General features: G+C 40.3%; 1 protein-coding gene and 1 long non-coding RNA gene across 2 annotated transcripts; both read right to left on the bottom strand.

The window, feature by feature from the left end:
• Positions 1 to 1,067: 1,067 nt before the first annotated feature.
• Aggf1 (angiogenic factor with G-patch and FHA domains 1) lies at positions 1,068 to 27,576 on the bottom strand. Its single transcript, XM_050153833.1, has 14 exons — positions 27,366 to 27,576; positions 24,943 to 25,045; positions 24,177 to 24,370; positions 22,279 to 22,443; positions 21,279 to 21,467; positions 18,206 to 18,527; positions 17,220 to 17,331; positions 16,831 to 16,882; positions 12,612 to 12,713; positions 10,914 to 11,079; positions 9,932 to 10,014; positions 5,555 to 5,682; positions 3,890 to 3,989; positions 1,068 to 2,080 (listed from the first exon to the last, which is right to left on the bottom strand). Exons 1-14 carry the CDS (start codon positions 27,567 to 27,569, stop codon positions 1,880 to 1,882), a joined length of 2,121 nt encoding a protein of 706 aa, XP_050009790.1. The 5' UTR covers positions 27,570 to 27,576; the 3' UTR covers positions 1,068 to 1,879.
• On the bottom strand, positions 6,593 to 9,924 carry LOC126508535 (uncharacterized). Its single transcript, XR_007593865.1, has 2 exons — positions 8,622 to 9,924; positions 6,593 to 8,516 (listed from the first exon to the last, which is right to left on the bottom strand). It is a non-coding gene; the product is annotated as an uncharacterized lncRNA (long non-coding RNA).

Here is a 27,576-nt window from a genome sequence, read left to right as displayed (position 1 = left end):
AAATAATTTTATGCAAGATCTAAATTGTATATAGCTCACATTTATGCTCCTAAGCCAATAGAAGCTCACATATGTTCTACATTGACAGTTTACCAATTGGTTACACATCTATCTCTTTTGTTGTATGATAAAGACATGTATGATAAAATTCCAGACAGAAGCAGACATTTATTCAGTACATTAATAACACTGTGAGGCCCTGAGCTTTTTAGACCTGCCAAGTGGTTTAAGAATGCAAGTACTATGCACATACATTTCAGCTTTTACTACTGTTTTCTAGTTTTCCATTTTCTTAGCAAAAACTCCTAGAAAAGCACTTGCCCCCAAAGTAGACTAAAGGTGGGAAATAGCAGTCATTTGCTGAGCTCACGAGGGAGAACCAGCAGTGGCAAACCTGCTCTGACTGTCTGCTGCCACCAGGTCGGGAAAACAGCACCAAAATATAATTTTGATTTCTATTTTAGAGAAATAGCAGAGCACTCCTGCTGCCTCCAAGTTGCGCGCGTGTGTGTGCGTGCGCGCCTGTGTAAGGACACAAAGAAACAGTTTCCAAATGAGGAATTATAAGGCCAAATTCTCCCACCCAGCCCTCTGAGGCCTTGTCAACTGGTCTTTCTCTCCTCTAGTCATAACTGACTCCTCAGCACCCACCCCCACATGCNGCCTGTCCTGGAACTAGCTCTGTAGACCAGGCTGGTCTCGAACTCACAGAGATCCGCCTGCCTCTGCCTCCCGAGTGCTGGGATTCAAGGCATGTGCCACCATCGCCCGGCCCACTGGCAACTTTTAATTATGAATTATTTCCATGACTGTTCATCTCTTTCATTATCAGAATTTCTTGCACTTGTTCTGAAACTTGAAGACATTTTTCTTTTTTGCAGATGGGAGCTACAGTTTATACTTACTGCCAAAAAAAAAAAAAAGAGTTCCAGCATCAACTTCCCAGTGAACAGTTGTGAATGAGACAAAGGCTTTTCCTCTCACCACTGGTCTGCCAGTGCAAAGAGGACAATTCTGGCTGGTTGCATATACAAAGGAGACCAATATTTATTTATTTATTCAAGAAATCAAGTCTTTAAAATTTTTTTTATTGCATTTGAAGACATTTCCAGGAAATGTTTGTGTTTGAAGCCTTGGCTAAGTGATCATCTGTACTAGCTGTCAGATTTCTCTGGCACGATCCCATTGCCTGCAATGGTGTTTATCAAAACTAAAAATGCTAGCACATTGAATACGCCAATACACACCCAGTTGTTTCTATCAAATATTTCTTCAGCTAGGAAAAACCCAAAGGCAAATGCTGAATATATAGTACAAATCAACATTCTTCACAGAAGAAAACAGTTTGAGACTAATTTTCTATAGCGCATTACCTGCTCATCAGTTCTTAATTTACTGCAGTTATTTCAGGATAAGATTATGCTCCACTACTCACGGCTTCTCAATTTAAAAAAAAAAAAAACCAAAATCCTAAATTCTAAAGGTGTAAACAAGTACACACATAGAATTTCTTGTCTGTGCATCTTAAAACAACTGGCACAGGGAGACAGGACAAATGTACACTGAAGTCATCACTGGTCACTTGGATTTTGCTTACATGTCTAGTGGCCCTCTACAGGGATGGTAAACGACGGTGTAAAACAGCAAAGTCTGACAAGCTCCGCCTGTGCTCCGTGAACTGTAGTCTACTTCCTGCATGAGTTCATTCAGCTCCTGCTTGCTAGGGAAAATGCTCTCTGCAAACTGTAAAGCACACATGTGTGGAGCAGGAGGACCATCTGATGAGCTCCCCCCGTCACTGACATTTTGGGGACCCAAGTTTGTACAATAAAAGTTTCCAACATCTTTTCAAAGCTCCAGCTTTTCCTGTGACAGACCTTCATTCTGCAGTCCCCTTCACCCACGGCACGGCCCCTGTTGCATCTTTCAGAGGTTTAGTATCTGTGAAGTTTTCTGCAAACCTCTCTCTTGCTTTGTCCCAGTTCTTTTTGCTCTTATTCTGGAGAAAGTGGAGATCATCAATTGAGGACGGCTTCCCTGTACCCAAGCCCGCATGTGTCCGTCGAAGCTGAAGCTGGATCTATTATGAAAGTTGAACAAAGAACTTGTTTTAGAACCCAAACACACCAAAACCTGCTATGGGCCACTCTGGGTAGAGACGGCTTCCTATAATTCTTTGACATATTAAAGGCTCATGTGAGGAAAACACGTCAAATGCATGAATACATATAGGAATATATGTACTATTTTGATGTGGGAATCCCCTCTGTGTGCTGTCATTACCATTAATGAATAAAGAAACTGTCTTGGCCTGTTGATAGGGCAGAACATAGATAGGCAGGGAAGACAGAACTGAATGCTGGGAGAAAGAAGGGCAGAGTTGGGGAGGAAACCATGGAGCCGCTGGAGACAGATGCTAGGAATTTTACCCGGTAAGCCACAACCTTGTGGCAATACACAGATTAAATGGGTTAAACTAACATGTAAGAGTTAGCCGGTAAGAAGCGAGAACTAATGGGCCAAGCAATGATTTAATTAAAATAGTTCTACGTGGTTATTTTGGTTCTGGGTGGCCAGGACAAACAAGCAAATGGACTCCTTACTACACTATTTCCCACGGAGCTTAAGCTCACTGTGTCTGCACTGTCTTGCCAGACCTAAGTACAGCTAACTCTATTTAAAAAATGGTCCTTAGACAGCCATGACCTTTTCAATTGTGATGAAAAAGTCCCATTATGTTTTATGTAAGTTTATGCTTTATTTCGGCTGCATTCATAGCTATACTGGACTGCTCAGTCCACAGACACAGGAGGGACACACTGGAATGGTGCAGAGTGTATCATTCCATTCTAATCAAAACTAAAGGCCACGGTCTATTTAAATCACGGCCTAGCCTCACCCAAGTAAATATACAAGACTAAGCATTAAAATGGGTAGAGGAGGCCTGGGAGTCTGCCTGGCATGGAACAAGGCTCTGGGTTCAGTGTCCAAAGCTGTGCACCCAGAGCCATGAAGAGAATCAATCTGACTGCTGTTTATTTCCTTCAGGAGATGAGGGCTTCTCATGTTAGGAAGCTACCAGATGGGTGCCTTGTGTAAAGCTTAGGGCTTTACCTACAGGACACCCTTGAACACGGTTCCACAAATGATGTAACTTCAAACACGCCCGAAGACTCAGTGATAAGGCCATACATACTCAGGGTCTAATAATAAGACATTCTTCCCATTATGCTGCAATAAACATGAGAAAACTGACACACATCCATGCTGGTGGTTTGTCTGTTTTGGCAGTTTATCAAGTACTACATTAAAGTTCTACTGTCAAATGTACTTTAGAGAGAGAGAGAGTTAAAGAAAACTGTTATCTCCTACCAACTATGAGATTACAGAATTTAACTGATGCATTGTTTTCTAGACATTATTCTTTGTATTGTACATACAGAGCCCTGGGTTGCTTAAGCACAACAATTCTTCAGCTAATGCAGAATCCGCCTACAGGGAAACAAACACTAATTGGTCCTGCAATGTTCAGTACCAGACTAGTAAGAATGCCATTTAAAAATTTTAAAAGGACAGAGAGTAGCTTGGCAAGAGAGCTTGTTCAACATGTTTAAGGCCCTGGGTTTAGCACCCAACATGGTAAAACAAACAACCCAGAAACCCACACAACTAAAAAGCACAAGAAAACCTTTGACTCAGGAAATAACACTTTAACAGACTTGATTTAAGGAAAAAAAAATCTAACAAGGCTTTTCCAAAACAAAACCCACATGCGTTAAGTAAGAACACAATAAAGGCCTTAATTGTTTCTGTTCTGGGTTACTACTATAGCCCCAGAGCCTGGCAATGTATAGTCAAAGATTTATGAATGAAAGAAAACACATCTTACCGGCGTTTTCATTCCTCCACCATCCTTTCCCAGGCCCTCTCCCTTTCTCCAACCCATCTTCTCCAACATCTTCCGGCCTTTGTTGCTATCTGTAATTTCACTGTAGAGGAAAATTAAGATGATAACTGATTTATAAAGACTTTTAAGGCCATATGCACAATAAACTCCTGCATTAAAAGTAACTGGTACAGCTACTTTAAAAAACCTGATAACTCATAAAGTAGAGGACACAAATTCTACTCCGTAGATGCAACTAACGGAAATGAACGTAATGACATATGTGCAAGCAAGCAAACCTAATGGCAACAAGTCATAAGCAACTCACATTAATGAGATACCCACACACAGACAGACTGAGGAATTCATAAAGGAAGTTCTATGGCAATGAAAGGAAGCTGTATCAAACAAAGCCACACTGGACAAAAGAATGCAGATGCCACATGAATACTGCACTGCTCCAGTCACTTAAAGCTTCAGAGTCAGTGGAAGCTCTGCTGTCAGGACAGACAGAGATCGACTTTAGGAAGGAGAACAGGGCAGGGATTAGCACAGGTCAAAGGTTACCGACACTTGTGCACTTCTTGTCCATGAAACGTGCACTCTCAATGAGCTGGATTTCCACAGTTCCACAAGCTGGAACAGCCAGCACAGAACAGTATGACTTTCTACACACAGGAACGCACCAATGAAAGGGAAACAGAGCCCTTTGTTCCCTACTTGCATTCTGTGTGATGGATTTGTTAATGGGAGAGTTTTGTTTTTGTTTTATTACTGTCTCACTGTGTGAGAGTGACTTTTAGCTTCTTTTATAATATACCAAGTGACGCAGGCCAAGTTGATCACTCTTTCCGTCTACTATAAATCTAATGTAATCTTCATGCTCTCCAACGTAAGAAATGCTCTACTGCTACCGTGTTTGCCTGCTGCCTGCTCATCTAGTGTGTAACACTGCATTCATCAACTGATTCCACGCAGAGCAGGGCATCCCATTCTACTCACCGTAAAGGAAAAGTTACTGCAACTGTAACTATTTAAACTTTATACCGGTATATACTGTGTTTTAATAAATAAAGCTTGCCTGAAGAGCAGAATGCAGAATGCGACACTACTCATCCATACAGGCCAGGCAGTGGTGGCACACACCCGTAATCCCAGCAGCCACACTAGTTAGCCATAGAGGCTGGGTAGTGGTGGTGCACGCCTTTAATCCCAGCACTATAGAGGAATATATAACAGGAGGAGACAGGTCTGATATTCAGACTCAATCTGAGGATTCATGGAGGCAGGACCACCTATTTTTGGTCTGAGATAGAGGTAAGAGTCAGTGGCTAACTGCTTTGTTTTCCTGATCTTCAGGTTGAACCCCAGTATCTGTCTCTGGTTTTTCATTATTCATGCTACAACCTGGTGTGCACAAGTGGTACAGTTTGAGAACAAGGGAGAAAAACCACAATTTTATAATTTTCATTTCTGCATGGAAGATTCAATCTGACTCAATCTAGAATGAAAAATAATGCAGCCAATTTAATACAAAGTGTGGTCATATTATAGTCCTCAAAATCACATTTTTCATGTTGATTATCAAAGACACTTTACCATAAGAAAAGAACTAGTCAGCCAAAAAACTTAAGAAGAACCATCATACAGGTGTCAGTCAACACTCACGAGTGAACAGACGCAGGGGCATCATCTCTTTGGAAAGTCCCTTCGCTTCCAACCTGCTCCCTGCGTTTTCCAGCTCTGTCTTTATATTTTGGATTCTTCAACGCTTTTTCATCTTCGTAGTCTGTATTCTTAACCATCACAAACCATTGATTGAGAAAAAAGAAAGCAAATAAAAATATAATTTAGTAAACATGGTTCAATGGCAACTCTCCAGACATGAAGGAAAACAAGTGGCTATCTATGCTGTCCGTTATTAAACATGCTTTCAAGTTGTGTCACAAAATAACAAAACAAAACAAGGAGATAATATGCTGAAAATAAAGTCTACTTTTCACTTGCTGCTGTGGCCTTCTATCGTCATATGAACTAGTATTCAATGGCTCAACGGGTAAAGGCACTCGCCCTGGGGCCTGGAGACTCGAGCCCCATTCCTATTCCTTATGAAAATGGAAGAGCACCACCTTCACAGAGCTGTCCTCTGACCTCCACAAGGCACTGTGGCATGCATGCCCACATACACATCAGGTGTGCACTCATAATAATAAAGCCTGAACCCCTAGGATTGAGAAAAAATCTACTTCCCCCTTCTCTAGTGATCCCAAAGAACCTAACACAGTACAGCAGGCTCATGGTAAAGTAAAGGTGCATGCACCCAGGTGTGGTAGTAGCACCCAGGTTATACCCAGTTTCAACAGTACCTGCATTTTATAAATGGTACTCCACTATAAGACTACAGCATGGTTTGTTTATCCATATTTAAAATACATCTGAATCTCTCTCAGTTTGAAAGTGTTACTAAAGCACAAGAACAAACATTTGCTATCAGGCTCTGTAGAAAACTATTGTAAGCTGGAATGACAGATACACCTCCAGCCCTTTTAACTTTTAAAGTTACCACACTGTGTTCCCAGAGTAACCGCACATTCAACACTCCTACCAGCCATACAAGAGCATCAGTTTCCTGAACACCCTGTGAATGACTGGTACGGCCATTCTATAGATGTTCACTGATATCTCACTGTAGTAATCGCTTACTGATTTTTTTCTGGGGGGGGGGGGGTTGTCTTTACTTTCCAACAGTATCTTCTTTGGAAAGTGTCTGCTAAAATCTAGTACCTTTCTTTTCTTTTTAAACATAGGGTTGCCCCCACCCCCACAAACTCATGTATTTAACACTTGGTCCCCAGCTGGTGGTGCTGTTTGGGAGGTAATGGAACCTTTAGCAGGCAGACCCTTGCAGGAGACGTATGTCCCTGGGAAGGGCTTTGAGTTCTTAGCTTTGTCCCATTTTCTGCTCTTTACCATGCTGGACTGGGAAACAGGCAGGGCCATGGAGATGGTCCTTGCCATGCCCTCTTAACAAAAAAGAAAACAACAACAACAACAAAAAGCTCCTTGTCAGAAAAACATTTCAGATACACAATAGTACAGATTCAGACATAAAAGGCCTCTAAACAAGACACAGTATGTTTTAAAAATGTACAGTAGGTGTGGGAGAGAGAAAAAAAAGAGTATAGACAGTAATAAAAAATAGCTTTTAAAATAAAACAAAGTCTTTAAAGAGACAATAAAAGTAATTTAAGAGTACAGATAGTCATAGCTTAAAAGAGTAAAGAAAAATGAGCCATGTAAAGATGAAAATGCACAGAAAGTCTGGGTTATGTATATTATTGTGTTTTCTTTAAATTTTTTGACTGCAGAGACATTTGTTTCTGGAGGATGATAAATTAATTCAACATAAAGGTATCTTAACTTCAAAATTTGGGTCTAAGGATATGTAACTTTGAAAAAGAGGATCTGCTTTTGTTCCCACAGAGGATGAGAACCTGTGAATTCCTTCCAGGCTAATGTGATTTGATAGGACAAGACCCCAAAAGGTCTCCATGAACCCTAAAAATACTTCATCCAACAAACAGCTGGAAGCACTTTGGAAAAACTATGCCCAAATTCCCCAAACGATTGTTTATAAATGTTTTCATTTAAAGAGGAGTAGGATATAGAAATAAATACTTTACATTAGTATAGACTTTGGTTTATTGATACAAATTTGAGGTCAATTTGGTATATGTATATTTCTATTTTTGTTTAAGGTATGTGTTTATGCAGCTCATTTAAAAATGTACGTATAATTAAAAAATACAGATCAACAGTGTTCTATAATAGTCAAATTTGTAGTCACGTTAGCTAAGTTTTCTAGATATACAGAGATCTATTTCAGTTAGATAGATAATCTTCAACACTTTAAAGACCTATAGAATATGGCATTTAAAATGATTTAAGAACTTAGACTTTTCTCAACAGTGAGACATGTCTGATTCTGGCAGCACCAGTCTACTTCAAGAGGATGATGGGCATCAAAGAGGCTCTTATGGAGTTTGTTAGCCATTTGGGCAAGAAATTGCTCTTGCCTGGAGTGCTTCATGGTATTCTGTATGAACTGGACATGCAGGAGCCACAGAAAAATGACTGAGAAACTTGCTAAAAAGAAAGTGAGATGATCCTTCAGGATTCCCTGCTTCATGAAAGAGTCTGCCAGACATTCTGCAGGACACAGAAGAAAGCAACTGATGAACTTTGCCAGTATAAGGCAGAACAGATAAATCTTCCTATTTCCTGCTTCATGGAAAAGTCTGCCAGATACTATGGGCCTGTAGGCTGACAATGGATCCCCAATGTTACAAAAGAACTTTGGGTGACTGTCCAGGCAGCAAGAGGTCTCTGTCAATTCTAGAACTTTGCTTATAAAGTTGTTTATAATGCACTTCCTGTTTATTTAAGTAATAGTATATCCTTCTGGGGTCTTTGAAGAGTTGAAGACAGATAGTTATAGTTTTTCTTAGTAATAATAAAAGATAAATTAGAAATAAAACATTAGACTCAAAAAGACATGATAGATAATATTTTCCTTAATTAGCCAAATGTAAATGAACTAAATATTATAACTGCAATTCTTACTTGATACCTGTCTTGTTATACATAATTTTAAAAAGACATGATAGATAATATTTTCCTTAATTAGCCAAATGTAAATGGACTAAATATTATAACTGCAATTCTTACTTGATACCTGTCTTGTTATATATAATTTTATTTTGTTAAAGTTAAAACATTCCTTTTAAAATAAGACAGAAAAGGGGAGATGATGTGGGATTCCCCTCTATATAAATAATATGTTTTATTAGCATTGGCTAATGAAGAAGCTGCTTCGACCTATGGCAGGGCAGAATATAGCCAGGCTGGAAGAGATATATATAGAGAGAGAAAGAGAGTAGGCATAGTCAACGAGACATCATGTAGTTGCCATAGGAGAAAGAAGCCTGAACAATGGAACCTTACTGGTAGGCCACAGCCTCGTGGCAATACAGATTAATAGAAATGGGTAATTTAAGATGTAAGAGCTAGCTAAAAATACACCTGAGACATCAGCCAAAGAGTGTTGTAATTAATATAGTGTGATTATTCAGGTCTGGGTGGCCGGGAATGAACGAGCAATCTCTGCTTACAGAGCCTGGTCTGCCTCTGCCTCCTGAGTGCTGGGATTAAAGGGGTGCACCATTATGCCTAGCAACCCAATCCTTTCTTTCAAAGAAAGATTTCCTGAGGTTAGGGATATAGTTCAGTGCTAGCATGCTAGAGGTCCTGAATTCAGTAACTAGTATTGATGGGGACAAATTCCCACAAGTTTTGTTTCTTTCATTCACATTTTAAAGACTTTGTTACATTTACATTAGTCAGTCATTTTTGTGTTTACCCATGTGCTAACCCGCCCCCATGGAGGTCTGAGGACAGGTTGTGAGAGTCAGTCCTTTCCTTCTACCATGTGGGTCCCAGTACCAAACTTAGGGCCTCAAGCTTGGCAGCAAGTGCCTCTACCTAGTGAACTACCTTGTAAACACGTTTTACATTTCTACGTTTACATCAGTAACACATTTTACAAGGTATATAACATGGACCAACACTCTTCTTGTTCTTATTGTTCACTCTTTGGTTTCTGTTCTTTGAATTTGGCCATCCTATCATTCTAGCTAGTACCATCTGTTGGGGGAGAGGGGCAGGCATGCTTTCTCCATCTCATTACGTTTATATCATTTTAAATATCGAGTTTCTGCATGCAATGCAAACACCTGGGTCTACTTCTGAACTCAATGCAGGTCCACACAGCTGTGCATCAGTGCTTGCATCTCCCCTTCAGCTGTTTAGTGAATTTATTGGAAACTCTGTCTACTTAAACATAACCGCTACATTTTCAACTCCAACTTCAGCAGTTATGAACACCAGAGCTACAGACATTACCTAAGTAGTCATGGTAAATAGCACTTAATCATATTTAATGTGCTTAGTACACTGAACAAATGAAACAATATCCAACATTGTTACCTGCAAACCATACTTTACTCGTATTTTCTTTAGTGCTTTTCTTCTCTCCAACTCCTTTTCCTCTTTACTTAATGCTGGACCAACTAAAAGGAAAAACTGAGTTTGAATATAATAAACTTTATAGAAAACTAATACTAAAAAAGCACACTAGTTTATCTCACTTAGTGTATTTTCTTGGAGATTTCATAATCTTATTTTTCAGTACAATAGAATAAAGTTCCATTGTGTATATCATATTTTACTATCCATTCATCAGCAAGTGGAAAATATTATGCCAAGATGCCTAACCCAGGGCCAGAAAAAAGACAAAACGTCTTTTTCAAATTATAAATAGATAAAATAAGACAAAATGTGTTGTTCACTCTGCTATGTGAAAAACTTTAAATGTATCTACAGGACCAAGAAGGCAGAAAGGGACCGTGAGGGGGGAGGGCAAAGTGGGGCAAATGTGATACGAGAAGAGGATTCCAGCACTCGGGAGGCAGAGGCAGGCAGATCTGTGAGTCTGAGGACAGCCTGGTCTACAGAGAGTTCCAGAACAGGCTCCAAGCTACACAGAGAAAACCTGTCTCAGAACACCACCTTCCCAAAAAGAGAAAGAAGGGTTAAATGTTTAAGTGTGGATGGGAGAAGATGAAGAGGTTAGAATGTAGGTTAGTCAAACCTTATAAGGATGTAGGAAAATCCCTTCTGGAAACCACTATTTTGAAAGCCAATTTAAAAATACAATTTCTGGAAAAGAAATTAAGTTGAGGCACCGCACACAAGTGGACAAATGCTCAGCACTGCAGCAGCACTCACGGAAGCGCCTCCTGTCCACAAACCCCATCACTATACACAGGCAGGCACATTCACCTATCTCAGCCCATGGCAGAGATACGAAGGGTGGGAGGTGAGAGGAACAGGCCACACTGCATTTTATACACTTAGTGAACTAAAGTTCTAAAAAGTACCACACCCACACTTAGTGTGTTTCACGTACCAAAAGGCTCGCCTTTCTTATCGAGGCGAAGGTGAGCTCTGACCTGCCCTGGTTCACAGCCATCGCAGGTCTCGCTGCCGGGGTGAATGTGGAAAGACAATACAGTCTCCCCAATTTTCACCTCATCACCGTGTTCAAGGATGTAAGGATCACTTTTAGTTTTTGGCTAGATGAGACATTTTTAATGAAACAAAAAACACAAAATAGTCACATGGTTACATTTTATCTATGGTAAGAGATGTTGATGATAATGAGGAAAACCCAGGAAAGGAGACACATGCACACTTATACAGCTTGATGGATGAACTGTGGGAAACACTCTACCGTGACAGTAACTTGGTGGTAGAATATATATTTACCCTGAACCAAACTCTCGGATCAATCCCACAGTTCCCTATAGTATTCCCCAAAGGCTATTTATAATTTTGATCTTATTAAAACTCACCAATTTTCTTACCTACTAGCCCACTCTGGACTTAATCTACTAGCAAAACATATAATCACAGGAGAGTTATGTTAGGAGGAAAGTGCCTCTTTTAAAAAAATTTACCTCTGTGTGTGTGTGCTTGCGCACACGTGCATGCAGAGGGGGTTAAGACTGCTCAGAGCCAGAGCTCAGGCAGGTGTGTAACTTGTTACATGGGCACTGGGATCACAACTCTGGCCCTCATGGTTGCACAGTGAGTATTCTTAATCACTGAGCCACCTCTCATCCCTTCATGGAATTTAATTGCCTTCTTTCACTTTTAAAGCACAAGAACAAGGCCTCCATGATGGTTTAGATGATCAACTTGACAGGATCTAGAAGTGCTTATTGCCTCTGGGCACACCACGTGTGGAGAGTTCAGGGTGACCTCTGGGCACACCACGTGTGGAGAGTTCAGGGTGACCTCTGGGCACACCATGTGTGGAGAGTTCAGGGTGACCTCTGGGCACACCACGGGTAGTGTGTTAAGGGTGACCTCTGGGCACGCCTGTCAGGACCCACCTCAACTATGGGCAGCACCAAGCTATGGGCTAGGATCCTAAACTGAGCAAACAGGAGGAAGTGAGCTCAGACCTAGCATTTTCTCTCTGTTTCCTGAAGACTGACAGAACACAACCACCTGCTTCACAGCCGGGTCTTCCTCACCATAATGGACGGTTCTCTTCCTTCCTGGAGTTGCTTTGTCAGGATATCTGGCATTCAGCAAATCCCCAGTTTAGCATTATTTTTATTAACACAAGAGAAGGGCACAAAGGGCAGCTTGGGATGCCTAATGGTCCATTGGAGGCAGGGCATCTGCTTAATATGCAGGAGGAACCTGAGCTAAATTCACAGCAGCACGCAGGAAAAAAGAGGGGCACCAAATCTGCTTATATGAATATTCATTCGGTCCTGGGCCAGTGAGATGCAACTCCATGAAGTTATTCTGTGACCTCCACATGCATGTGAACACACAAAAATTTTTTAATAATATTTAACCTAAATAAATTTCATTATACATTAATACCTAAAAGTAGCAACAGAGACAAAACTAAAAGCCAAAACCCACCAGACCAACATCTACTATATATTTTTTACCTAGCCCTTTCTGGAAATTTCCAACCAAGTTACGCACTTGGATTTGAACTCTGATCTGAACCAAATGTTATCTATAAGGACCAGGACCTGAGCCCTAACAAGGAAGCTGAGGCGATCACTACATACTCACTCACCTGAAGAATCTGTTTCCCGTTGACAACGGTACCATTCTGGCTGCCCTGATCCACAAGGACATAGCTTTGCAAGTCATGGTCGAAATAAATTTCTGCGTGAAACTTAAAGAAAAGCAACCAAGCAATTATAAAGCACTGCACATTTTCAACCCAGAGCTAATTCGCTAGTGCGCAATGGTGTGGCTATTCGTCTTTGATCATTTCTCTTGCATTTCTTTTAATGCTTTTCTCAATACAAATTATTACAGGTCTCTGATAGAAATATGGAGGCTATACTTCCACCTTCAACTATGACAAAAAATTCGTATATATCCTGACTCTTCTGTTTTTTAACATAAGTACTATCAGTATCTATTTAAAATCATTGTAATTCTCAATACAAACTGTTGAAACACTCGAACTCCCTACGGATGCAAGTTCTCCATTCTTCAGGTCAGGGACTGAGCCTCCCTCGCTGCAGAGCACGTTATTCATATATTCTGCAGCTCTGCTTCGCGGCTTAGCATTACACCATGCAGCTTGTCTAAGAAGTGGCTACAGTTGTTCCCTTTGTTATATGAACAGCCCCACAGTCAATGCTTCTAAAACTGGATACCTAGGCTTTCTAGGGTATTACTATCTTTAAAAATATTGCTGTGATCAGGCTGGACAAGTGGCTCAGTGGTTAAGAGCACTGGCTGCTCTTCCAGAGGACCAGAGTTTGATTCCCAGCTCCCACATAGCAGGTGGCTTACACCTGCTTATACCATGTGCAACCCCAGTTCAGGAAATCCATTACCTTCTTTGGGCCTCTTACAGACACCCAAGTAATACACTGTGAAGATGTGTTGCTGTGATTGGTTTAATAAAAAGCTGAATGGCCAACAGCTAGGCAGGAGGCATAGGTGGGACTTTTGGGCACAGAGAGGAAGTAGGAGGAGATAACTGAGGCGCAGAGGAGACACCCAGACATGGAACTGAACATACAGAATAAAAGAAAGGTAAAAAGCCACATGGTAAAAGGTAAAACAGGTTAATTTAAGTTATAAGAGCTCGTGAGAACAAGCCTAAGCTAAGGCTAGCTTTCATCGGTGGTAAGTCTCTGTGTCACTACTTGTAAGCTAGGGGCCCACAGAAAATCCAATTCCAGTACACAGATATACATTCAAGTAAAACACATACATTTTTTTTAAGCTAAAAAACCTGCTCTGAGACTTCTTGTGTGTACAGCATCTGCACACAATCCCGCTATTTCTCTAAGATACTTAGGAAGTGGAACTGTATGCAAATCACTATATGCAAATTTTTCTTTTTTTTGTGTGTGTGTATTGTGTACGTGGGGTACACTGGGTGCACACTGGGCATTTCAGGGTATGGACGTGCCAGGGCGTATGTGTAGAGTCAGAGGACAACTTGTGGGAGCCAGGTCTCTTCTGCCACCATGTAGTTTCTTGGAATCAAACCCACACTGTCAGGCTTGGCAGCAAGCACTTAAACCTAAAGAGCCATCCTGTCATCAGCTGGCACCTATATGCACATTTCTAATCTTACATTAAACCCTGCCATATTGCTTTCCAAATGGATATATCAATCATATTCCCACTGTCTATGAGAATTCTTGTTGCCTTAACCAGCACTGGTGATGGATGCCCTTAATCCCAGCACTTGGGAGGCAGAGGCAGGTGAATCCCTGAGTTTGAAACCAGCCTGGTCTAAAGGGCAAGTTCCAGGACAGCCAGGGCTACTTAGAGAAACTTGGTCTTAAAATTAAAAAAAATAAAAATATATATATATATATATATCTCCTTAACCAAATATATACATATATAAAGAATATAGATATCCTTAATCAAATCTGGCTCTTATCAAAATTTAAAATTCCTAGGACTCTACCAATATGTAATAAAGTTGCCACTAGATCTTCTGAGTAAACTGGGAGCATGGAGACCATGGAAGAGGGTAGAAGGGGAGGGGAGAGGAAGGGAAGGTAGTGGAAGAAAATACATAACTCTATAAAAACAATTTAAAATAAATAATAAATAAATAAAAATAAAAGTTTGCCACTGATTTTGAGATTCTCTGATTTCTACTGAAAATCTTTTTCTAAAAGGTTTCCTTCAATATTTTTAACTATGTGTATGGTGTAGGTCCATGTGTGGGTCTACACAGGGCCACAAAGTCCGAGGGAGGCACCACATGCCCTAGGGATACAGCTACAGGTGCAGTGAGTCACCTGATATAGGCGGTCAAACCTCTGGAGTAGCATGTGCTCCTAACTGCTAAGCTGTCTCCCCAGCCACTCGAGTCCCTCTGCCTGTGTATGACTTTCTATAGTTAATACATCGAGAATAACTAAAGTGTTATATGGTTTCAAAGTGTTTTCGCACTGCCAAGTCTTATTCCACAAAGCTCCTCTAAACTGAGCTCCCAATAGAAACAATTTTTAATGACTGTGAATAAAAACATTGGCTTCACATTTGTATTGCATATTCTAAAGACTAGATGACGTCTAGTTATGACATTGTCTCTCCAGGGTGAACAGACTGTATCTTGACTCACTGGACATCACAATGGGCTTGGAGAACGTAAATAAATCCTGTCATAGTTTGTGATGGCCACCACTGTCTGCCTTTTTAATTTAACTCATAAGCTTCAAACTTAGTCAAAATTACCGATGTGTCAGTGTTACTATGTTTTAAAAACTCATAAAGGCTTCTATTCAATGTCCAAGTATTTGTCTCTGTTTTCTTTCATGGCAACCTGAAAGAGTTTAAAAATCAATACACTGATTTCATCTACCTGGGAATATGTAGTATGTGCTATCAGTCTCATGTCTCCTAGATTATCTGCCTACAAGAGAATGTTTCTTTACCACCAAATGAAAGCAAGACACTCCACACACAGCCACTGTATTCCTGCCTAGCTGAGAGGGGGGATGGATTTCTTTACTAATGCAGTTACATGTTGGGCTTTCTGTGGAGGCACAAATAAGTAAGCAGGTAGACGAGGAGAGTTCCCCGCTTCCAACCAAGTGCTGGGGAGGCCTTTCCTAATAATAATGGGAAATGAATTCCATTTTTTTTTTAAGTTTTTTGAGTCAGGGTTTTTCTCTGTAGCCTTAGCTATCCTAGACCACACTATCAAGACCTGTCTGGCCTCGAACTCACAGAGATTTGTTTGTCTCTGCCTCCTGAGTGTTAGGATTAAAGGTGTGTGTCTCCACCACCTGGCATAAATTCTATTCTTAATAGACAAAAATCCAGAAAGTCTCTGTAAGGTTCACATTACTCCATGAAGTAAAAATAAAGTTGGGAGTTGTAGGGGCAGATACTTGCCTACTATTCACAAAGCTCTGGGTTCAACTTTCAACAATAACAGAAAGACAGTAAAAATGCAACTAGAAACCCAGAGCATAAGGAGTCCCAGAAGCTAAGCCTTCCCTCTATTTTAAAGGTGCAATTGTTTGTTTATAAAACTCAACCCTTTGCTGTTACAACATGAAGTCACTGAAACTTTGAGAAAAGAAGAAACAGGATCCTAGGTTATCCATGGGTGGCAAAGCATTTGTGTTCAAAGCAAATGCTTTGAATCAGAGTTGAATATTTTTTAATTGAAACAAAATGCAGCGTATTTACTTCACTCAATAAACGGGTTACTATTTTACTATTCACTATCTAAGTTAAATCCATGCTTTGTAACTGCTGCTTCAAACTTAAAAAGGACATAATTAGCCAGGTGTGGCGATACACAGCAATAATCCCTGGCCATGGATGGTGGCCAGGCCTATTACTTAGGAGGTAGATGTAGAAGGATCTGGAGGTTAAGGCTAGAAGGCTAGACTCTGCTACTTAGTGAGTCTGAGGCTAGCCTGGGCTACAAGAGACCTTGTCTTAAACCAAACACAAACACAAAAGCTCCATAATTTTCAAAATGTGATAAAGAACTTGTTTCTCAAACACTGTAAGAAACAAACTGGTACTGCCTTCACCACTATTGCTACACTATTAACCTTCTCTTTAAAAAGAAGTCAAGTTTGCTACTAAAATGACTTTGGGTTCTTCTTCTTTTTTTTTTTTTTTTTAATAGAAAATCTTGTTATATAGCCCAGGTTGATTCAGAACTCACTGTGTAGTCAAGGCTGTTCTCAAATTCTTAGCTCTCCTGCCTCTGCTGACCAAGTGCGGGAACACACACACACCTTTTTCCCTCTTAGGTCTACAACTGAGAAGAAGGGTCTTACCTTACTGACGCCAACTTCAGGGATTCGGAGAGTATGTTCCATATCCTTTTCCCTACAGCAATAAGGAAAGGGACTTTAGTGATTTGGGGAACATGTGCAAACACAGCAGTGTCAATGATAGTGTCAAGGCATGTTTCTACCAGATGTTTAAATGGAAGCCTAGTGCAGGGGTCTAGTTGTGGATTGCCCTGACACATCAGAGTTGGCATCTTCCCCACAGTGTTTATTTACATCTTTCTTTTGTTTAACTGTGCTTTCTCATGACGAAGATATGGCTTTAGTCTTCTTTGTTTCCAGAGCACATACAACAGTGCTTGAAATACAATGAGGCTCATCCACTCTGTGAATAAGTGAAGACTTTCATATACAACAATATGAAGCGCCCTTACCTCCCAATCGTGGCTGGCTTTACAGCTGTGATGATGAAAAGCGAGCCCGTCTGCAACACTGGAGATCTAACAACAATCACCCGAATACAGGGGGGCCAAATCTTTTCTTCATCTACCAAGGTAAGAGGAGGATAAACATTAATTTAAGTGTTATGGAAATTAATTTTTCATCGGGAAGTGGTAGCATACACCTTTAATCCCAGAATTCAGGAGGCAGAGACAGGTGGATCTCTATGAATTCAAGGCCAGCCTGGTCTACAGAATAAGTTCCAGGACAGCCAGGGCAGTTACACAGAGAAACCCTATCTCAAAAACAAAACAAAACAAAACAAAAAGGAAGAAAAAAATTAATTTTTCACACATCTAACTAAAATCACATAGGTCCAAATTCAGTAGTAGAATACTGCCCAGCATGTTGATTCAATACCCAGTATAGCAGCAACAAGGAAAAACCTTTTCAAATTCTACTATGTATTGTGTGTATACATATATATATACACATACATGCCCAAGCATATATATGTACATATATACATATATATACACTGACATGTAAGACTTACTATCATGACTATTATTATACAACAAATTTAAGTATAATTTGTGTTTATAATTATAGTGTTTTGCATCTTCATATCAAGCAAAAAGGTTAGAATGACCGTAATTCCTATGAGAGTGACTTCATGAGCTATGCTTTTAATGGCCATTTACTTTTCCTGTCCAACTGCAAAAGCAGCCATGAGCAGCACAGCCTTAACCTGTCTTAGAATTGAGGGAGTTTAGTCTTATGTTCAGTGGAAGCCTTTCAATACAATGCGGCTTTCTTAAGTTAACAGAGTGATCATTTTCTCAGGACTTGCCTTCTAAAAACCGACTAAGAATTATTCTCATAATTTCCAATGTCATCAAAATAACTGGGCACCCTGTCAGCTATCCGACAGCAGTTTTGCTTACTTATGGCCACTGTGTATTATTTCCTTGCATACCTTCCTCCTCCGAGTCTTCTGAGGATTCCTTGTTCTCACTGGTACTGTCTTCATCGTAACTGTTCTCACTCTGAGAGTCTGTAATCTCACCTTCTTCTGGTTCACTCTCACTCTCTCTAATTTTCTCATCCTTAGATGACGCTGAATTATCATCTCCAGGAGACTCCACAGTGCCTCCACTAACGGGAAGAGCAGGCATTAAGGAACTACTTCTGTGGTGAGTGTCTGTTCTGGCCTTCTTTTTCACATTTGCAGAATTGTCTTCCTCGCTGCAGTTTATATAGTCAACATTGCAGACTTTCTGATCTTCTGAACTCAAATCCTAGACAGGAAAGCAGCAAGTAGTGACAACACTGCCATCTTAAGAGCACTCTATCGAATTCCATTGACTGCGGGAGGATACAGGACAGCAACAGAACAGGAGTCTGCTGTTAGAACTTAACATCCACTGTCGATACCCAGCAAAGCGTCACATGGGACAATATCCAAGTGCTGGCCACTCCACAGCCTCCATCCATTCTCAAGGCCCAATATTCCCAGCCCAGGCCCTCATTACCTACTATGTGGCTTGTGTACTAGCCTATAAAAAAGCTGTGTAAAAAAAGTTGTAATGTAATTTCTATTTGTACTTCTAAACTTTGTACTACTCACATTTAAAAACTTTTAAAAAAGTATATTTACTTTTGTAACATGATTTTAAAATCTTGCAAATACAGAATATCCTCCTACATGGGACCTGCACTAGCCACATGTAACTAGTGGCTCCCTTACTGAATAGCGTGAAACTTGAGAATGTATCAACTCTAAATTTTTATTTTGAGTTTTTAAATAACATAGTGTACATAAAACACAGAAATATTTTAATAAACAACACTAATATAAATAACCAATGTTATAAAAATTGAGATTTTGGCAAAACTGAACATTTTAGAGTTAGCTACGTTAAAAACACACAAAAACTTAAAATACAAACGAGTTATTCATATGCCTTTCATTCTAAAAGTTCAACCTGTCTACCATAAACCTTTTACTACTAATTTTTGGCACGCTTTATAAAAAATGAACAAACTATTTTTAATTAACAAATTAAAAGTATGTATTTTCATTACATATATTTTAAAGTATGTATAGAATGAATGACTAAATCAAGCCAATGAACATGTGCATTACACACTTTTTGTGGTCGTGACACAGTTTATTCTGACAGTGACTTCCAGAGAATATAATACATGGGCTAGGGACACGCTCGGCAGTGAGGTGTGTGTCTAATACGCACAGGTCCCGGGCTCAGCTTCCAGTCACTAACTCTAGGCATCATTCTGCACAGCAGACAATACAGTATTAGACTGAGAAGCACAGAGGAATCACTCTCTCACCCTTTGGAACGTAACACCCATTTCTCTTTCTGCCATGCTGCAAATAACCAAGGGAGTTCACACGTAATTTTATAAACTATGACAGCATATTTCTAATAGCAGCATAAACAGAGTTTGGAGACAGGCTGAGCATTTGCAGTGTGATAAACTATATATATCCCAGCAATACAAACTCCCCAAGGGCAAAAACAAGGGCAAGAAGCTAAAAAGCTATCAGGGGCTTTACAGGCCATGTAAATTAGATTAAAAATATCTTAGCTATGTCTACACTTAAAAAGCATGTTCCAATCTTCTGTTCTTTATTTTTATCATCATCATCATCATTATTTCTTGGAAAACATAAGAGAGAAAATAAATGAAACTGTTGGAGGCGCTTTTCATAGGAATTTCCTGGTATATACTTTTAGATCAACACCCAATAAGAGACAAGAAAATGAAGCCCATCTGTGCACGCGCATGTGTGTACATATATGTATATGTAAATATACGCATATATCCATAAACACATATGTATATGTGCATATATTTTTATATGTCTATACATAAATACTTTCCCCAATACCTGCCCCGTTGCCTTCCTTCCACACGTCCTCATCTGTAAGAAGTGAGGAGAGAGTATCTTAAAAAGGAAGGGCATTATTGGAATGCTTCACAGCTCCTTCTCACTCCTCTTCCTGCTAGGAAGAGGGCTTTTATAGTCCCACCCTTCAACGTTTAGACTCTAGTAACCAAGAGAAGGCACTACAATGGACATCCCAAAGTAATTACTAGTAATTCACTAACATACTTTTTTATTCCAAAGAGAAAACACATTGAGAACAGAAAATAATACCAACAGAATCTTACTTCCAAGTATTGACAGAATTTATTTTAAGTAAATTCTTTGGGTTTAGAAAATATGAGATAAAATTCCCAAAGCACACAATTCAAACAATGTGAGTGTAGTAAACACACTCCCACACCACCAACCTCAGCCATCCAGGGGGCAGAAATAAGAGAAGAGCATTCATAATACTTTAAGTACTATGGTTTCCTAACTGATTATAAAATTCCCTTCAGTCTTCAGATATAAATTTTTTTCCTTTACATGTTCTTTGTTTTGTTTGTTTGTTTGTTTTCCAAGACAGGGTTTCTCCATGTAACAGTCCTGGCTATCCTGGAACTCACTTTATTATAGACCAGGCTGGCCTCAAAATCACAGAGATCCATCTGCCTCTGCCTCCTGAGGGCTGGATTAAAGCCACCACTGCTAGCTACGTCATGTTCTTAATTAACCAAAGTCTCATTCCATCAGTCTTAATTTCTTTACTGCACTTGACATGATTTCTGCAATGCCAGGGATCAAGCTCAGGGCCTTACACATGGAACATAATAAACTTTCCAAAGTTAAGGTACATCCCAGGGCCCTTTTCCCCCCATTTCTTATACATACAGTTGCATTAATTATGCAAAGAAATTGTATTAATTTTTTGAAACATAAATTACTAGAAATACATTCTCTACCTAATGAAAATAAAACATCTTAAAGATTTCTGGTCAACTTCTTTCCAAAAAACAAAAGAGACTGGATAGATGGCTCAGCATGTAAAACATTTTAAATATCTTAAATCTCCTCCAAATTTATAAAACACCTACTTCTAGTGACTGATTTTGTGATATTAAAGCACTATAAAATATAAAAATTAAGAAAGCATTACCCTTTCGTCATTTGCTGTACAAGATCCTGGCTCCTTTCTTCTCTTCTTCAGCTTTTTATCTCTGCCTGGTTTTGTGCTGGCCGTCTGGTAAGGCTGTAAATCTACTCGAGAGTGAAATTGGTATCGACCACTTTCCACATCGCAGTAGTAATAAATCCCAGTGGAAGGATCATAGTATAGCTGGTTTTCCTTTCAAAGTCAAGAAAATTTAAGTTTTATTCATGTATAATGAAACAGAATAGAAAAATAAACAAAAATGTCAAACACATTCCAATCTAGTGAATATATTTGTTTTAGCAAGTATAGTATTTTTAGGAAATAATGAATTAAAAAAAAACCTTAAATTTTCAAAAATACTTTATTAATTAATAACTGCTCTGTTTTCCTTAGTAAGAAAAAAATTAATCTTAATTGCATCAAATGAAACTGTCATTGTTTACGGTGTTTTGCTTTATAAGAAATAGCAATTTCATATGGTCCAACTGACCACATTAACAAAAGAATCAAAGGACCTGTTTTGAAGGCATGGAAATTAAGGCACAGATCAGAGAGCTGAAAATGAAATCAACCTGGTACCAAACTCCCAAACCTCTTAACAATACAAAAAAAAAAAAAATCCGACCTTCAACACTTAATAATAAAAAATAAAGAAATTTGGGGAGGGGTAACTTGTAAGAAACTGGGAAACAACTATCAAAACTTCTATTTTTTTCTTTGAAGGAAAACGAGCAAGGAAAATAAAACACTGAAAAACAAAAATATTTGAAATGAAAGATATCTCCATTTATAGTCAACCAAATTTTAAAAACAACAGACACCATCATTAACATACAAGACCACAGGAAGAATGAACTTCAGGGATGGGAGCCCACTCCTCAGCCCACAGGCATAATTTTTAAATACCAATTCTTACTTTTCTTACTTCAGCTTGGCCTTCATTTTTGCTCTCAGGCAACTAAAAATACAACAGTGCGGAATTGAAAAGATCTGAGATACTCACAGAATCATAATAGAAACCAGTGCTGTGGTCAAAATACAATCCCGTGTTCTCGTCGTAAGTAAAGCCAGTCTGCGACACGGCGGCTTCCGCTGCAGCTCTCAGGCTCTCCTCTAGCGAGGAGCCTTCCAAGGCTGAGCCCTCGGTGGCTAACACGGAGGCACTCTCCTAATGAGACAGAGAATCACACCAAGTGACACAGTAAATCTAAGGCGCAGGACTTAGAGCCGTGTTTCCGTTTGTAATGGGAATAGATAGCCATCAATATAATCTGAACCATTTTTTAAAAAATATTTTCAAGTATTTTTCAATTTAACCTTGACTCTGAATTTTTTTTGTTTTGTTTTGCAGTGCTGAGGATCAGACAGGGCACTGCACATGAGAGGCAGATGCTGCATTTACCCTCAGAATCTTGTCTGAGTTTTAAAACCACTAAAGTAAGATGATAGCAATTATTCAAAGTTAAATGTTGGATAACACAGGGAAGCAGATACTATGAAATACTCCTTAAACAATGATCTAGTTGTTAAATATGTTCAAAGATAAAAGTATTTTAAAACTATAGATGGAGGAGAAAACTCTAGCTTAAATGAGATATATCAGATAAAGGTTCATAATTCAAACACTGTAAAACCAAATTCAGGAAAACTCTAAACAATGCTGAGGCACTTAATATAAAGGCCCTGAAGCTAGCAGGTGAGGGAGGAAGAGAAAAAGCTGCCTTTTACTTCCAGGTATAGCCAGTTTGGGGACACACACCTATAGTACTCGGTACTTGGCAGGCTCAGGTGTGAGGACAGTTTGTGCGAAATTCCAAGAGCAGTGTGGCAACATCGTGAGACCCCGTGTCAAGATAACAGACACTTTACATATACAGTATAAAACCCATTACTGTCCTTGTGTCCAGAGTCCTTAGAAGCTTTCCTGTAACATGTGACTGTGGATGTGAGGACCACCACAAGCACACAGAGGTCAAGGTCAAAAACGTGTGCCCTTGAGGAGGTTCCAGGGTTAGAAACTGGATTCAGGCTGCCAGGCTCTCACAACAAGCACCTTAACCTCCTGGGTCATCTCACTGAGCTCCAGGGTTTACGGACTGAGTTAAGATAGACTGACACATAGTCCTTTAGTTATGTTATGTAATCTAACAGAAAAACAATCACAACTAAAAACACATTCCCAGTTCTGTTTTTTAGCAACCATAGCTGAATGTATAGATACAGATAAATACACTGGAGGCTGAGGCAGGACAACTAAGCTTAGGGGTTCAAGAACAACCTGAGCAACAAAGAAAAACTTTTATTTCAAAACACAAAACAAAACCGATACTCTTTGCATAATCATGGGTGATGTGGGAGTGTCATATCTCAATCTGTTGATTTCATTGGTTAAGTAATAAAGAAATGCTTGGTCCTCATAGGTTAAAACATAGGTGGGTGGAGTAAACAGAACAGAATGATGGGAGGAAGAGGAAGTAAGCTCAGACTCAACAGCTCTGCTCTCTGGAACAGAGGCCATGCTCCCCTCTCCCGGGCACAGGCGATTAAGCTCCGACCCAGGATGGACGTAGGCTAGAATCTTCCCGGTAAGCACACGTTGGGGTGCTACACACATTATTAGAAATGGGCTAGTCCAGGTGCGAGAGTTAGCAGAGAAGAGGCTAGATATAATGGGCCAAGCAGTGTTTAAAAGAATACAATTTGTGTGTTGTTATTTCGGGTAAAGCTAGCCGGTGGCGGGAGCTGGGTGGCAGAATTCAGCCCCCAGCTCCTTACAACACATGGGTAATACTGTTTATAACTCCTGTGTCCATCACAGTGGATCAAGGAATTCTGTCTTTCTCCATAAGCAATTTAAGGATAAATTCCTGGGCCCACATTTCATGGTTAGCCTTTTATTACCTGTGAATCAGAGATGAAAGGATCCTCTTGTCCACATTTAACACAGTCTGTTCCATCAGTACCAGCATGACTATCACTGTCTACTTGTGACTCGTCTTTAGTGGAAGCTTCAACATACTGACTCTGCTGTGCAGTTGGTTCCGTCTCTTTACTGGGAAGATTATCATCATTGTAATACGCCTGGTAATAGTAATCTGTAGCAAAGACACAGAAACGGCTGATGGGTGTATGGAAGAAGTTTAATGGCTAATTGCAAACCCTGCATAGTGAACACAAAACAGCACCCATTGAAACACTGAGTATCTAGCACAAAACAGCACCCACTAAACCTGGCCACAGGCCAGACCAGATTAAAAGGGGAGAGAGACAGAGGTGGTTTACTGACTGGCAAATCATTAATTATGATCAGTAAGGCGGGGAGGGGGATTTTCCCAGTACTGGAGAGCCTGAGGCAGGAGGTTGATAAGAATGAAGCCACTCTGAGCTACCCAGCAAGTTTCAGGCTAGCTTTATCTCCATATTGAAAACTCGACTCAAGCAACAAGAACAGAATACTTAGTATAGCACTGAAAACATATAGACATTAAAGAAATTACAGACATACTATATTTCTATTTTGTCACCATAAATTGACCAAAACAAACAAAAATAACCAAGTGATATAGAGAAAAATCAGTGTTATCAGAGTCTTTATATTTACACATTTTGTCTATCTTATTTTTAAAGAAATCCGACTTCAGCATGTCATAAACTAGACAGCGAATACCTGAAATTGACCAAGGAGCCTGGTTCTCTGTCTGGACTTCTACATCAGACGTCTTACTATCTTCATTTCTCCCACAGTGGAGTATTTTACTGAGCTCTTCCACCTGAAAGGAAGCAAAGCTTTAGGGAAAATAAACCATACAGCAATCCAGTAACACACACAGTGCTTGCTATCGTTCTCATGACACCACAGGGCATGTTTCCTGGCAGAAGTTGTGGAGCTGGGCCCAAAGCAGACGGTTCCTTTTTGGTGACCCCACAATTCACAGGTTATGGTTTGGCTTGACTTTTGACTTTTCTCTTCTCCCCCACCCCCACCCCGCTTTTCTCCTTCCTTTTTAACACAGATCTCATTATTTTGCACAGCAGGCAAATAACAAACTCAAAGGCTCAACAAATCCTCTTACTTCAGCCTACAAGATAGTTAAGACCAAACTGTGCATGCCTCTGTAACCCACTCAGGATGTTTTCATACTCCTAGGAAAACACTCAAATCACAGCAGGGCACGGTGGGCCAGGCTTTTCAATCCAACAGGTGGCTCGCTGAGTTTTCAAAGCCAGCCAGGGCTACACAGTAAGACCCTGCCCTTAAAAAAAAGAAAAGAAAAAAAAGGCAAACTATTTAAAAATCATCCCTCCAAAACTCTAGGGGCGGAGCTTGGTGGTGGACACCTGCCCAGTGATCCTAGGCTCAGTCTCCAGCAATGTAGAAAGAAAAGTCCAACTAAATACAGTTCAAATACAAATACAGGCAAGTTCTACCCCTAACATGGACAAAAACAAAGCAAAGGTTTATTCTCATAGTCTCAAAGGCCAACAGTTCTTGCTTCAAAATTACACGGTTTCATCTGAATTCTCTACCACTCAGTGACTATCCAAACTAGCCTAAATATTTCTAGGCTAGAAATTAGAAGTGTAACTCTAAAGAATGGGTACAGAAGTCATCTCAACCCAGCAGCTAGTTTCTGAGCTCGTTTAACAATACTATGCCAGGGACTGTGGAGAGAGAAATGGGGTCGTGGATAAGAGCACTTGCTGTGCCTAAGAACAAGCTGGCTTGGTCTCCAGCACATCTGTAACATCAGAACTGTGGGTGATAGAGCCAGGAGGATCCGAGAGCATTGCTGGCTGCCAGACTAGCCGCCAAAAGAGTCAAGTCCTAGTGAAGGAAGAGACCCTATCTCAAAGAAATGAGGGAGAAGAGAGGACACCTCATGTCTCTCTCTGGCTTTCATGTACACACAGGTAGGAATATACCAACACACATATGCACACACGCGGGTATGCTCGCGTACATACACACATACCACATAAAGAATAGTATGGCAACAGGGCGGTGGTGGCGCACGCCTTTAATCCCAGCACTTGGGAGGCAGAGGCAGGTGGATCTCTCTGAGTTTGAGGCCAGCCTGGTCTACAAAAGCTAGTTCCAGGACAGGAACCAATAGCTACGGAGAAACCCTGTCTCGAAAATCCAAAAAAAAAAAAAAAAAAAAAAATAGTACGGCAAAGTTTGAGGACATTTCAGTATCTACCCTGGAGATGTAGTTTTATTAAGCATTAAATTATGGAGAACATATTAACTTGAAATTAAGTATCTGGAAATAACTTGTTAGGATAATATGCAACTATTCAATGGTCAAGCTAAAAATATTTTTTAAGCACCACTGTCAATTATTTATCCTTACTATAGGTTATGAAGATGAAACACACTACTAGTGTGTATTTACTACTTACTACTAGTATGTGTTTACCTGTAGACAGGTTTACCTCTCTACAAATGAATCCAAGACAATACGTTCAACTGTGTGTAAAATAAATTGTGTAACCTCCGCTGCATGCTATTAATCAACCAGATTTTATAAGCAATTGGGGTGCTAAAGGTAAGAAATGGGATTCAAAGCTCAGCCTTAAGCAATGTCAAAAGGTTGGGGTGGGTGCTGTCTCATGCCTGAATCTCAGCCTGGGAGGATGAGACAGGATGACCACGAGTTTGAGTCAATCTTGGTATACATTCTGACTCTAAGTCAGGTGACTACGAAGTGAGATTCCGTGTTCCAAACCTGGGGGGAATAGAGACCAAATAATGCGAGCCCACAATCCCATCACTTGGGAAGTGGAGGCCTGTTCAAACACCGAACTTCAAGGTCATCCTCTACAGCGAGGCCCCAGTGAGCCTTCGCCCAACCCAAACTCAAACGCGACCTAGAAAAATAAATAAACAAACACGCCCCATCGTCAGTGGGTCAGGAATCTAGACCGAGTAGCCCGTGCTCGAATTCATTCACGCCTGCTCTGAGACAGTCGTCCAAATTAGCTTGCACTTTTCAGCGGGGTCCGAAGGTATTCGGGTTTTTAACAGCTCTGGGCTTTACTGATCTCAAAGACTCCATAGAGAAGCTCCGGCCCCGGCGGAGCGCGCACCTGCGTGCGGAGTTCCTGGTTACTGCTCTCGGCGCTCCGGTACAGCCGCTCCGTGTGCTGCAGTAGCTTCTCCACCTCCCGCACCTGCTTCTTGCAGCTCCGCAGCTCGCGCTCCAACTTCTCCACCTTCCGCCTTAGCTGCGCCAGCTCCGGCTCGGGAGAGGCGGGCGGCGGCGAAGGCGGCGAAGGTGCCTCGGATGCCATGCGGCCG

The sequence above is a fragment of the Alexandromys fortis genome, unplaced genomic scaffold (genome assembly GCF_014885135.2).
Source record: "Alexandromys fortis isolate MF-2015 unplaced genomic scaffold, M_Fortis_MF-2015_v1.1 scaffold_79, whole genome shotgun sequence".
NCBI classification, from domain to species: Eukaryota; Metazoa; Chordata; class Mammalia; order Rodentia; family Cricetidae; genus Alexandromys; species Alexandromys fortis.
Note: the sequence above shows the minus strand (reverse complement) of the source record. Positions and strands in the feature narration are given on the sequence as shown.